Consider the following 13,787-nt stretch of genomic DNA (forward strand, 5'->3'; position numbering starts at 1 on the left):
TGGTAGATCTCTACGATATTTTGTATTGCACCTTTTGAAATTTTCTCAACCAAACACATAAAGCTGAAAAGTCAAGATGATTAGATCTTGATCTTTACTGTCTATAGCAAAAATCTAGATCTATAGCCTAGCTTAGACTAAGCCTTAGTACTCTATTATAATACTAGACTCTATAGTATTAGCCATTTATAATTTAAAATAATTAAATTTTACAAATAAATTTTAAAAGCCTTAGCCTTAGTCAACTTAGTGAGTATTAGTATTAGGCTTTGTTGAAGTACAGTGACAGTCACGTTTGTGCACGTCAAGTGGTTGCAATCTGCAGCAAGGCCATTTAGTGATTTATATCTATGACTGAATATTTCATGAATACAATCATGAATCTGAATATGATTGTCTACTTTGCACTACTCTTCAGTATCATCACTTATTTCATATCTCTTGGTAAACATTTGCTCTACTCTTCAGTATCACTTATATCATATCTCTTGGTAAACACATAGATCTAGTAGATCTATAGTTTATAGTATCAGACAATAATAGAGCCAGTCACTTGGTGGATAAATTCAACTGACAATTCAGCCATGACAATTGATTCACCTGACAAATGGTTCACTCACACATCATAGCTAATCAAAAATGATGCCTGACATTTGGTTCACATATGTATAAATGCTACACTTGTCCCCAGTAGGTATTTTCAATTCAATAAAATTAACAAGAGCATGATTTTAATTATATATTACTATTCAGTGAACTGACTGTTTGGGACCAAAATTTCAACCATTTGTTGCATGAATCAATTTTAGTGAGCCAGTTTCAGTGAACCCTTTGTCAAGAGTGACTCATTCTTGAACAGTCTGTCTGAAAACCATTATAGTGATCCCATGTCATTCTCTAAAAGCTAATTAGGTGTACATTCTGAATATTTTGATCTTTATACTAGACGTCGAGCTAGCTAGTGACTAGTCTAACTAAATTCATATTAAATTATTCTTAGGTCAAGTTGAAGTTGAATCTTCCGGATGGGGGAGTGTAAGATAGTCAGTACATGTTGTAATGTGTTAAGTCATCTTAAAGATGCATACTCAGTATCCCAAAATTTAGCTTTATTTTACCAAGTGACTGGTTTAATCATTAATTAGGCTTTAACTCTACCTTAATACAAAGCTTATATCAATTCACTCTGTCTGTCTGGTAAATTTTTTGTACACTATCCATTATTTCTTCCTAACCCAATCTCAGATCATGTTGAAACATTACACATGTATTTATTGTACCTAACAAAATATGAATGAATAAAAAAATTAACCAAATAGTTAATTAATTATTGGTAATTATTTTATTTTGACCTTTAGACCACAAAAAGGAAAGGGGAACTTTACTTTTACTTTATTTTGTTTAAGAGGCTCAGTTGTAAAATGCTTGGTTTTGGGGTTCTGGGTTTGAATCCTCGGATTCTGGATTTTTAGGGAGCCTCTGAGTCCACCAAGCTCTATTGGGTACCTGACATTAGTTGGGGAAAAGTAAAGGTGGTTGGCCATTGAGCTGGCTTCATGACACCCTCATAAACTGTGGGCCACAGAAACAGATAAAACCTTTACATCATCTGACCTATAGATCCCTAGTTCTGAAAGGGGAACTTTACCAACAGTCCTAATTGCATACCGAAGTGTCAGGCAGACATTATTTACATAAATCTTTTAAAGCTTTGATTGTTTAATTTACATGTTTTGTATGTTCCTTCAGATTTAAACATTATTACATCCTAGCCCAAACCTCCCACAGAATGAGATTAGGAAGAAATCAAACCTGGGATCACCAAACAACAGTCCAGAGCGCATAGCACATAACACACAGCCATCCTTTTTTTTTTCATTGAAATCTTTTCTTTAAAATTCTTTCAAGAAGATCTAACCATAGCAGTCTTCCTTTCTAATTGTCTGCAAATTTAACATCTCTTTAGACTTTGTTTTCCTGTAGTTTTCATTAGCATCCAGGTTAAGTCACTGCTCTTACTTCAACTGATAATCTTAACTTTTCAACATGTTTTGACTGCTAAAGTATGTCTGTCTGTTTAACTATTTTTTTTTTACCTGCAGATATTCTTTACTTGATTTTTACCTGCAGATATTCTTTACTTGATTTTTACCTGCAGATATTCTTTACTTGATTTTTACCTGCAGATATTCTTTACTTGATTTTTGGCTGCAGATATTCTTTACTTGATTTTTACCTGCAGATATTCTTTACTTGATTTTTACCTGCAGATATTCTTTACTTGATTTTTACCTGCAGATATTCTTTACTTGATTTTTGGCTGCAGATATTCTTTACTTGATTTTTACCTGCAGATATTCTTTACTTGATTTTTACCTGCAGATATTCTTTACTTGATTTTTGGCTGCAGTGCATTATTTTCGTGTACTGGTATTTGGAATCTAATTTACATGGGCTTTCATCTTTGAAATCATGATTTGCTTTCAGTGTTTCTAATATCTTCTCTTATGTGATGTTAAGTAATATACAAAGGGTTTCATTGTTGTCAAATCTTTAACTCTTTTGAGTACTCTTTCAGGGGTCATCTTTTGCCACCTGCTTTCCCCTATGCCACTAATGGCAAATTGGTGCCTTGATTTGATCTTTATAGTGCTGTGGTGCCACTCTTTTACGCTACCCTACTTAGTTTACTGTTAAACTAAACAGCTCATCCTGTTCAAAGTAGGTATTTGATGATGAAAATCAATTGTTTTAAATCAACAACAAAAAAAATGTCCCTAACAGCACAAAGATCAGTTGACTTTACTTTTGTTTCAAATAACTGGCACAAACTTTTTCCCTCTAATTCTTCATTTAACCATTCATTTTAACTGCACCTGAGTCGGCCAGGAAAAGCAATGACTTGGCATTGCCGTTAAGGCACTGATTAACATGTATGACTAGATTGACCTAGGAACATGCGTAGGATGTAATCTTCTTATTTGAAGTAACGTCTGTATTTCATAGGGTAAAATAAATAAGCAGATTTTTGCTGCTGATCTGTGCCTTGGAAAAGCAGTTGGCTGTTCTTCTCAGATGTTCCAAACTGCCATATAAAGTGTTGATTATGTTGGGTTGCTGGGTAATATAGTCTGTCAGAGTAATAATCTTCTTTGAAGAAAGTAATTATCTTCTTTTCTGAAGTAAGATAAAAAAAATTACACATCACACCTGTATGGCATTTCCCTATCCCCTTTGATGAATGCTTGAAATTTCAACAAACACTCCAGACTAGTCTTTTGACCATAGAACACACACACACACACACAATATTTCCTATCAGTAGAAATGACATTATTGTAACAGAATGGGTAAACTTTACTTCAGAAGCAAATATTTACAGTAAACATTAGAGTCTTTTTATATTAAGTGTACAGAGGAACAGTAAAAGCTGTGCAAACTATTCACAATATTCAGATTTCATTTACCACAAAAATTACAGTTTATTGTGTTGGGAATCTGAACTATTTTGAGACTTTCACTTACATTGGTGTATCAACCAAAATGAAAAGATACAAGGATGCTAAGAAGTCAGTCAGAGAAATAACATTTCAAGTTTTCAATAGGTAGGCTTCTTTGCCTCTTTTTTATGTAGTCATGTTTTTGTGTGGTCTTAATAATAGATGTCGAAACTTTAACAAATAAACCTGCCCAAATACCTGTAAACTTGAAAGAAGGCTTGTCTGGGAAAAAAACAACATTTAAAATATGAACTGAATCATATTGTGTTGAGTTTGAAGGTGTTAAACTGTAATCCACTTAAGTCAGCAATGTGTTACTTCAGAAGAACTAGCAGATTATTTTGAGAGACAAAATTTAATTAATAATATAATAATATAATAATATAAACAACATAATTCTCAAATAGAAATACTTGACACTGTATTATATGTTATTAAAAATTACTATCAAAATTAACATTATGAGTATCTCATGACAGCTCTATTCTTAAGTTAACAAATTAACTCTATTGAGGCTCTCCAGTATATATTTAAACAAACAGCATAATTATCAACACTTAATGTTTTTATTGTGAAAGCTTCCTAATGTTGTTTTTTTGTGAAAGCGTTCTTGTACAATGTTTTACATGTTTCGGATGATACTTTAGAGTTGAAGATAATCTACATCCTAGCCCAAACCAGCTGGGGATGGTAGCGGGCAAGGTATAAACCTGGGACCAATGAAATGACTGAATGACCAGGCATCCATTCTTGTACCCAAGAGTTGTTAGAGGATAAAAGTTATTAACATTTACTCCTCTCTGTCGCGTTCTCTCTGATATGATTTTTAATCTCTTTATCCCAATTTTTATATAGTTAGATTTTGGTGTATTTGCTAATTTGGGAAGTTTTTTAAGTTGTTTTTTTTTATATTGAGCAATTACTATTAGAGAATAATCCAATAAGCAAGTCATACTTATCCGTTATTATTTTTCTTCTAATGTTGATGGTGCATTGTATAGCATATTACATTTGTTTTTATCATATTTTATGCATAGTTTTGCATTTGTCAAGATCCATGGGGAATATATATCTCTAAGTTTTCATATTTTTCATAGTTTAAAAAGCAAAATTTGAATCAAATCCAAATTTAAAATAAAAGATTTCTAAAGATTTTAATTCAATTCCCTCCAATAGGCGGATTAACCTTTCAGTACTGGAAGCTTCAGGCCACAATCAGACTATCCCCATGTTTATTGCAAAGGCTGTTTCTCCACTGTGTTATTAATCTTCTGTTGCAGAAGTTTTCATTTGCTTCTTCAAGCTGCATCTGATGTTTTAGGGGATGGATTCACTGCCTACCTGGTTGACAATGAAACTACAACATCATATGTAGTGGATAAAGACCAGGTGTTTACTGGAAACGTGTTTGGTAAAACTATCCATTTCATGGACCTTGATACAAGAGACTGTTAGATAAAGTCATTAGAGTGTAGTAATAGAAGAATAATTTAAAATATTTGCATTGATCAAAAGATACAATATTTGGAAATAATAAACAATTATTCTGAAACCTATAACATTTTTTAAATTTGTTTAAACTTTAACTTTGATTGACTCAAATTGTCATAATTGAAGTCTATGAAAATTCGCTGAATAAATGATTTGGGGGTAAAGGATGTACTTTAAGGAGGTGCGATGGCTGAGCTGTAAAGCACTCGGCTTCCAAACTGGGGGTCCTGGGTTTGAATCCTGGGATTTTTAATTTCTGGATATTTAGGCTCTAATGACTTTAATGGGTACCTGATATTAGTTGGGGTAAAGTAAAGGCAGTTGTTCCTTGTGCTGGCCACATGACACACTCGTTAACCGTAGGCCACAGAAACAGATGCCCTATAGACCACAAGGTCTGAAAGGAGAACTTAACTTTTTTTTTTTAAAGAATGTACTTTACAAAGATTGAAAGTCACAGTTTTTATCTAATTTTGTCAGATTATCTTTTTAACCTGAACAGTTATGGTTCATTATCACTCTTTGCCTTCTTATATAAACTTATTGTTTAACTCACTTGTTGAGCTACAAAATTATTTCTAGTTTTGTTGTTTCTTAGATAAACCCCATGTAGAGGTCAGTGCACACAGAGAAGATCTGTTGTGGTCCATACAAATTCATGAAGAGAATGAGACATATATAATTGAGGTATCTTCTAGTAACTTATCTTATAAAAAATAGTTGTTCTTTCAAAAAACAAAAATAATTATGTCTTATACAACACATCCTTAGGTTCATCTAGTCATGCATAATAATTAGAGACTTTGTTCCATGACACCAGGGAAGAAGGAGCACTTGAAAGAATTTTAAGAATTAAGAATTTTTAGTCATCTGTCCTGGAGTGTCTCCAATTGTAGTTCTATTAACTCTTTATCTCCATAATTATTTTCCACGTTCTGACAAAATTGTTCATTTTTCACATTTGAATATTCTTCCTTGGTAGCATTTAACTTCAATAACATTTTTGTTTGTTTTCTTCTTCTTCTTCATTGTTCTCATTCAGTCATTGCTATGTTGGAGTGTTCATATGACTAGACCAATACATGAGATGAACTGCGCAGTGGTTTCCAAATCAGGGAGCTCTCCATATAGTTTTCTTTCTATTGGGGTGATTTGGGGGCCAATGTCTTATATGGCCTCTTGGTAAAGAGAGCAGTTTTGGAGGACGTGGTCAGCATTTTCTGGTGATACTCCACATGGGCAGATTTCACTGGTCCAATTTTGAGCTTCTGGTACATGTGTTATTTTTGTTTGTAATCAGAAAATGTTACTTTTGATATAGGATTTTAGGAGAATGCATGCTCTTTTTATATAACACAAAGTTTATAAAAGCAAAAATTAATTTACTTTAATGGGATCAAATCAACTATAGTAATTAGGAGAGAGTTAATAATGGTGGTACTCTAGTGTGTGAATAAATACCATGATAAAGAAAATTTTTAAAAAGTAACTTTCTATTTGGTTTGTTTCTTTAAAATATTAGAACTTTATCTCTAAAAAAAATATCCTTTCCTGCATCATATGATATAGTTTAATCAGATGGTTCTCTTCAACAATCATATATACTAAATTATTTTTCATATTGCATCCATCCCAGTGGCACTACGGCCCATGGATGGCCCTGGCCTGCTTCAACACATACTTCCGTTCAGATCTAACCTTTGTTTTTAGTCTCTATGCCCGAACTTTTAGCAGTTGTAGATCTGCCTCTACATCATCAAGCATCTTATTTGTGGTCTGCCTTTGGGGAGCATAAATTTTACATATATTCATATTACCTTTTACCTACCTTTACCTATGCCTTATTCTTTTGGACCGTTGGGGCACCAAGCAAGACTTGTTGACAGTATTTCTCCATTCCTCCCTTTCTTTTGCTTTGTTTAGAACCTCTTTCAATGGCAGGCCTGTCCATTCTTTTATGTTGTCCTCCCATCGCTTTCTCTGTCTGCCTCTTCTTCTTTTTCCAGGTACTGTTCCCTGAAGGAAGGTCTTTGCGAGCTCCAAAGATCTTGTAATAAGGCCTAGATTTTAAGTGTGCATATTTTTACTATAGTTAGCAGGTCATCATGGGGTCTGATCACTGCAGTAACCCTGTCTCTAATACATTACAACTATGAAAATTCTTTCAACTACCTGTGGGCTTTGCATTGGCACCAAAATAAAATGTAAGATAAATAATGCCAAAGTTCCTTCTTCTGACTGAAACGATGATGTAACAACAACCTCAAACAGGAGAGATTACTGAGAGACAAAAAATGAGACATTGGTTCAAGTTTGGTTTTTTTTTTTTTGTAAGGGAAATATTCCTAGAAGACTTCACATGCAGACATTTTTTTCATTTTATTTTTCATTATTACAGGAAAAGTAAAGTAGAGGTCATTTTTTCCAAGAATATAAATTCCAAATTAATGTTTTTGTTTGTTTAGAACTGTTGAATAATAGTTGTGAATTGATCCATTTTTAAGATTAAGCATTATATTCTATTTATCTGTTAAATAGCCAGCCAAGAACATTCTGAATGCTTCACATAACCCCAACAATGACACTCATGTTGCTTACAGAAATTCAGACTTCAATGCACAAAATTTTGGAAAATGGTGAGTTGGCAATTAACATGTAAAAATAATTGATGTGATTAATAAAATAATAGAAATTGTTAAAAAATTGTGCTAATTCTGAGTTTTTGGACTTGAACATTGTCTCTTTATGCTTCAGATCATTTGTATTTTGTTACAGTAGTAATAAAATAGAAATTGGTTGAAAGATGTAAACTCTTTTGTTTTTTTTACTTTTAGAATTTATTGTTTGGTTGCTGATAATTTTTATCTCTTGACAGTAGAAAATTTTACTGTGACTTTATCAAATTTTGTGATGATAACAATTATGATTGTGACAGTAGTTCCTGTTATTTTGTGACAATTATGAATATTTTTTGTGACCTTTTTTTTTTGAGGACATTAAATATTATTTCTGTATTTTCCCTTGTGGCTTTGAGATGAAATACAGATGATTTTAACAAATGATATTTTAAATTTTATTTTCTAGTGGTGTAATAGATGCTGAAACAGAAAGTGATGAAACATATACACATTTCAAGGGAAAATATCTATTAGACCAGATGAAGTTTAAAGGTGATTCAAGTTAAATTAGAGAGTTCTCTTTCCATTTTGTTCATTTTTTTTGTGTGTGTGGGAAGTCTGGTTGAGAGGCTAAGTACAAGTTGAACTTGGCTTGGCTTCCTATGAAGGGAGCTCGAGTTTCGACACCCAACTCAAGCAGAGTTGTGTTTACTGATATCCTAAAGGCAGCATGGACAACCTTCTCCCAGATACCCCCTCCCCCCACTAGTCCACAAATGACAATAGACCATAGCACTCTGAGCATGCTATAAGCATGAAAGTAGCGCTATGTAAAAGCTATACAAATTCTTATCTGCTGTATTGTATTGATTGAATTATTTATCTTCAATCTGTCCAAGCTTATTGCATCATGTCAGTCAACTACAACTTTTTTTACTCTGTTAGCCTCTTTTTCTATGAACTTTTCAAATGTTAATTCAATAAAAATAATTTTTACACTGCACGTGTAAGTCCGAGAAATGTTTTGATAATGTCTTTGCAGTTACTAACAGGACTCGTTTCAAGCGATCCATGGGGGACACTTGTGCTATATACATGGTCGGAGACTTTGATTTCTTCACTAAACGTTGCCACAGCAACTACCACATCTGCACAGCTTTGATGGTAAAGATCAATACAAACGGTTCACAAAAAGATATAGATTTGTATAATTTTCTGATAAGGTTTCTTGGAAACAGAAAATGTAGATGTGACACTGTGATGATTTGCTTAGCTGTATAACAGTTAGATCTTGGGCTTTAAAGGGGAAGTAACCCTTGAGGGTTTATGGTCATGACAGGACCTAAATTGTGCTGATGTGCCAAAAACCCCAAAATATAAAATATCTAATAATGGCAGTTTTGACTTTGTTTAGATAAAACAGAAAGTTTATATAAAACAGAAGTTAAGATAAAGCAGAAGTTTAGCTAAAACAGAAGTTAAGATAAAACAGATGTTAAGATAAAACAGAAGTTAAGATAAAACAGATGTTAAGATAAAACAGATGTTAAGATAAAATAGAAGTTAAGATAAAACAGATGTTAAGATAAAACAGATGTTAAGATAAAACAGAAGTTAAGATAAAACAGAAGTTTAGATAAAACAGAAGTTAAGATAAAACAGATGTTAAGATAAAACAGAAGTTAAGATAAAACAGAAGTTTAGCTAAAACAGAAGTTTAGATAAACCAAAAGGTAAGATAAAACAGAACTTTAGAAAAAACAAGTAAGATAAAACAGAAGTCTAGAAAAAAAAAAGAAGTTTAGATTAACTGCCTGAACTAGAGTTGTTGGTAGCATGGTTGTTAGACCATCTGGTTGTTTTTATTATATTTGAAGAATAAGTTACGATTTAGTAACATTAGCTTATAGATAGGAATTATTTAAAGGCTTGTAGTTCACTTTATAAAGTAAGTTGTTGATAGTTGCTTACCTATAAGTTTCTTCATTGAGCTGCTGTGTGACAAGTTAAGGTAACAACATAAGACCATCAGTATTACAATCCCAAAGTAAAAATCCAAGATTTGAGCTTTTTGATATTCCTTGTTCTAGTTAACCACCTTTAGGTGCAGAATAGACTAGAGTTCATAGTCAGAGCATTGAAACTTACTGTGAGAACTACTAGGATTACGTGCTCCGTTAGAGTGAAGTGGTACCATTCAAATGCTTCTCTGTTTGTTAGATCACATGTTATGCTGAGATGCACATTTGTTAGATGACATCCTATGCTGAGACACACATTTGTCAGATGACATGTCATGCTGATAATAAATTAATCAGATGGTATGTTGTGGTGAGACACACATTTGTCAGATGACATGTCATGCTGATGATAAATTAATCAGATGACATCTTATGCTGAGGAATTAATCAGATGACATGTTATTCTTAGAAATAAATCAGATGACATCTTATGCTGAGAAATTAATCAGATGACATCTTACGCTGAGAAATTATATCAGCTTTATGTCATCCATGACATGGTGATAAATAAATCTGTTGGATGACATATTGTGCTGGGAAATAAACAAAATCTTCTGTTGAGATCTTTGATTGAGTAGAAGCCCATTTAACTCATCTGTTGACCTCATACCTTCCATTTAGCCTTTTCTTTGAGTTCATCCATCAGTTGCCTATCTTTCAGATCAGCCTGGTTCACAATGCTGATAAGATATTCCGAAGGTCCCCATTTGAAGATCATCAGTTTAAGATCTATGAAAATATTGGTCTTCAGATAGGAATGGTGAGTCTTTGTATTGTTTCACGCTGTATATTTGTATTGTGTCTTGTACTATATCTTGTATTGGGTCTTGTATTGTGTCTTGTATAACATCTTGTATTGTGTCATACTATATCTTGTATTGGGTCTTGTATAACATCTTGTATTGTGTTATACTATATCTTGTATTGGGTCTTGTATTGTGTCTTGTATAACATCTTGTATTGTGTCATACTATATCTTGTATTGGGTCTTGTATTGTGTCTTGTATAACATCTTGTATTGTGTCATACTATATCTTGTATTGGGTCTTGTATTGTGTCTTGTATAACATCTTGTATTGTGTCATACTATATCTTGTATTGGGTCTTGTATAACATCTTGTATTGTGTTATACTATATCTTGTATTGGGTCTTGTATTGTGTCTTGTATAACATCTTGTATTGTGTCATACTATATCTTGTATTGGGTCTTGTATTGTGTCTTGTATAACATCTTGTATTGTGTCATACTATATCTTGTATTGGGTCTTGTATTGTGTCTTGTATAACATCTTGTATTGTGTCATACTATATCTTGTATTGGGTCTTGTATTGTGTCTTGTATAACATCTTGTATTGTGTTATACTATATCTTTATTGGGTCTTGTATTGTGTCTTGTATAACATCTTGTATTGTGTCATACTATATCTTGTATTGGGTCTTGTATTGTGTCTTGTATAACATCTTGTATTGTGTTATACTATATCTTTATTGGGTCTTGTATTGTGTCTTGTATAACATCTTGTATTGTGTCATACTATATCTTGTATTGGGTCTTGTATTGTGTCTTGTATAACATCTTGTATTGTGTCATACTATATCTTGTATTGGGTCTTGTATTGTGTCTTGTATAACATCTTGTATTGTGTCGTACTATATCTTGTATTGTGTCTTGTATAACATCTTGTATTTTGTCGTACTATATCTTGTATTGTGTCTTGTATAACATCTTGTATTGTGTCATACTATATCTTGTATTGGGTCTTGTATTGTGTCTTGTATTACATCTTGTATTGTATTGCATCTTATATTGTGATTGTATTGTTTCTTGTATTACATCTTGTGTCTTGTATTGCCACTGTTACCTGTTTATGTAGATGAGAATGTCCCTCCAGAAAAAGGCTTTATAGCCACAAAAAGAAGTGCTTTAAGAGATGCATCATATTTGTTTTATAACTGAAGGTGGTCAATAACATTATTTTACTAAAAATTGTAATCTATAATTTTAACAATACATTTTTCTCATAATTCAATTTATAGCTTAGCTCCATCTTACTGCTTTACTGATTTTTTGTAATTTTCAAATTGGCACATTGCGGCTGTACCTAATTTTCGGTACTTGCCTATTACATGAAAAAAAGTCAAAAAAATTACCAACCAATTGTAATTAATCCGCATGTTTTATGCCATTGCAAATGTCTGCCTTCATGTGTTGATATTGAATTGGTGTGATTTTACAAGGATAAATTTCTGAAAATTTGCAATAAACATTAACCAGGCATGTGAACAGTAGGTCTAGTCTTGTAATAAGCCTTAAGTTGATTGATATTTTCATTGCTTTAGCAAGAAGAATGTTTTTAATCAAAAGAGACAGTGAGAGCTCAATTAATCTAGAGCTAGAAAGGTATCAAAGAAAAGGGGGCATGGTACTTTGGAGTTAGGTCTGATAGGGTTTATCTGTTTGTTCCAATGAGACTTGTGATGTGATGTCTAAAATTAATCTAAATCTTTGGACGATTTCTTTCAGTTGATATTGTACACCACTCCCACATATTCAGGAGACGTGACAATGAAACATTTCAATGCTCAAGGCATCCAGTGGAATTCTTATACAAAGCTAGATGTAAGATATTTGTTTTTATATAGAGCATATTGGAGCTTTCTTGTTGTAACAAACTTTACAGGCGCTTGGAAAAACAGAATAATGTCATCTCTTACAACAGCGAGGTCAAATGCATTATTCACTTTTTATGTTTGAAATATTCAAATGGAATTCTTCAACAGATTTAGATATAAGATGCTTTTATTTAAGCAAACTTTATGGTTCAGTTGTTTGTTTCATACATTGGTTACTCGAAAAAATATAATAAATAATGTAATATTACAACTGTTTGGTTACTTTATATACTTTCATCCTATTAGTGTAACCTATTAAATTTATTTTAAGTAGAGGAAAGAGGTAGTGTAAGCATACAGTTAATTTAGGTTTTAAGTTGATCACCTTTACCTATCCCTTAGTCTGTTGGACCGTTGGGACACCTAAGAAGAACTGTCGACCGTCTTTCTCCATTCCTTTCTGTCCTTTGCCTTGGATAGAATTTCATTCAATGACAGGCCTGTCCATTCTTTGATGTTGTCTTCCCATCTCCTTCTCTGTCTTCCTCATTTTTTCTTTCAGGTACTGTTCCCTGAAGGAAGGTCTTTGCAAGCCCTGAGGAACTTAAGATGTGGTCATAGAATTTGAGTTTAAGTTGATAGCCTCATCTAAATTAAATCAATACACAATATTAAGTTCGATCACACTAAACTATAACATGGTTATCAATAGGTAGCTGCTGTGATAGTGTGTTTGTTGGCTAGTAGTGTATCGTGTATGTCTTTGTATGGACAAACTAGTTGACCCTTACTGTTGCACTTGGTTGAGTGAACAGCTAATAAAGTGTGTAAGGTATGTCTGTGGGAGGCGTGGTTGAGAGGCTAGGTACACTTAAACTTGGCTTGGCCACCTATGAAAGGGGCTAGAGGTTCGACACCCGACTTGGGCAGAGTTGTGTTTACTGAGCGCCTAAAGACAGCATGGAAAACATTCTCCCAGATACCCCCCTTTGGTCCACAATTGTGCTTGGGCCTTAGTGCTCTGAGCATGCTATAAGCATGAAAGTAGCGCTATGTTAAATCTATAAATAATTATTATTATTATTATTATTATTATTAGAAAGAGCAGAGTGCTGAAGGAGATGGCTTATGCTAGGTGCAATGGAATGTCAAGATAATAAAATATATTTATAGTTGAGTCTTTCTTATTGTGTAGAAAATATCTATTACTGCTGCAGCTTATTCTATCAGGTCATACTATTAGCATAAGATACAAAATATATTTGTCTCCTCTAGTGTCTTTTTGTTAACTAAAAATAAATATAATTTGAAGAAAAAAAAAACACTTTTTGAGGGCCATAAGTAACTGGTGCAGCTATTTCAAGAAAGAAGAAGACATTGGTAAAACAGGATTTTCATTTTGGTTTTGAATTTTCAAGATAAATGAAATAACGCTTTATAAAAAGCCCATTCACTACTATGACTCTTTGATGTGATTAGTGAAAACCTATATCCTCAATTTAACATCATTTTAAAAATAACTTTTCAATATAATAAACTCAA

At 32.8% G+C, this 13,787-nt stretch overlaps 1 protein-coding gene across 1 annotated transcript in view; it reads left to right on the forward strand.

The window, feature by feature from the left end:
* The first annotated feature begins 196 nt into the window (after positions 1-196).
* Positions 197-13,787, forward strand: part of LOC106064838 (ADAM 17-like protease) — a 43,121-nt gene continuing 29,530 nt past the window's right edge. Inside the window, exons 1-9 of the mRNA XM_056014580.1 lie at positions 197-444; positions 3,482-3,605; positions 4,781-4,911; positions 5,590-5,678; positions 7,530-7,627; positions 8,076-8,161; positions 8,652-8,773; positions 10,292-10,390; positions 12,157-12,252. Coding sequence (XP_055870555.1) covers positions 351-444; positions 3,482-3,605; positions 4,781-4,911; positions 5,590-5,678; positions 7,530-7,627; positions 8,076-8,161; positions 8,652-8,773; positions 10,292-10,390; positions 12,157-12,252 — 939 coding nt within the window. The 5' untranslated portion in view covers positions 197-350. The remainder of the gene's footprint in view (positions 445-3,481; positions 3,606-4,780; positions 4,912-5,589; positions 5,679-7,529; positions 7,628-8,075; positions 8,162-8,651; positions 8,774-10,291; positions 10,391-12,156; positions 12,253-13,787) is intronic.

Source organism: Biomphalaria glabrata, chromosome 16 (genome assembly GCF_947242115.1).
Source record: "Biomphalaria glabrata chromosome 16, xgBioGlab47.1, whole genome shotgun sequence".
NCBI classification, from domain to species: Eukaryota; Metazoa; Mollusca; class Gastropoda; family Planorbidae; genus Biomphalaria; species Biomphalaria glabrata.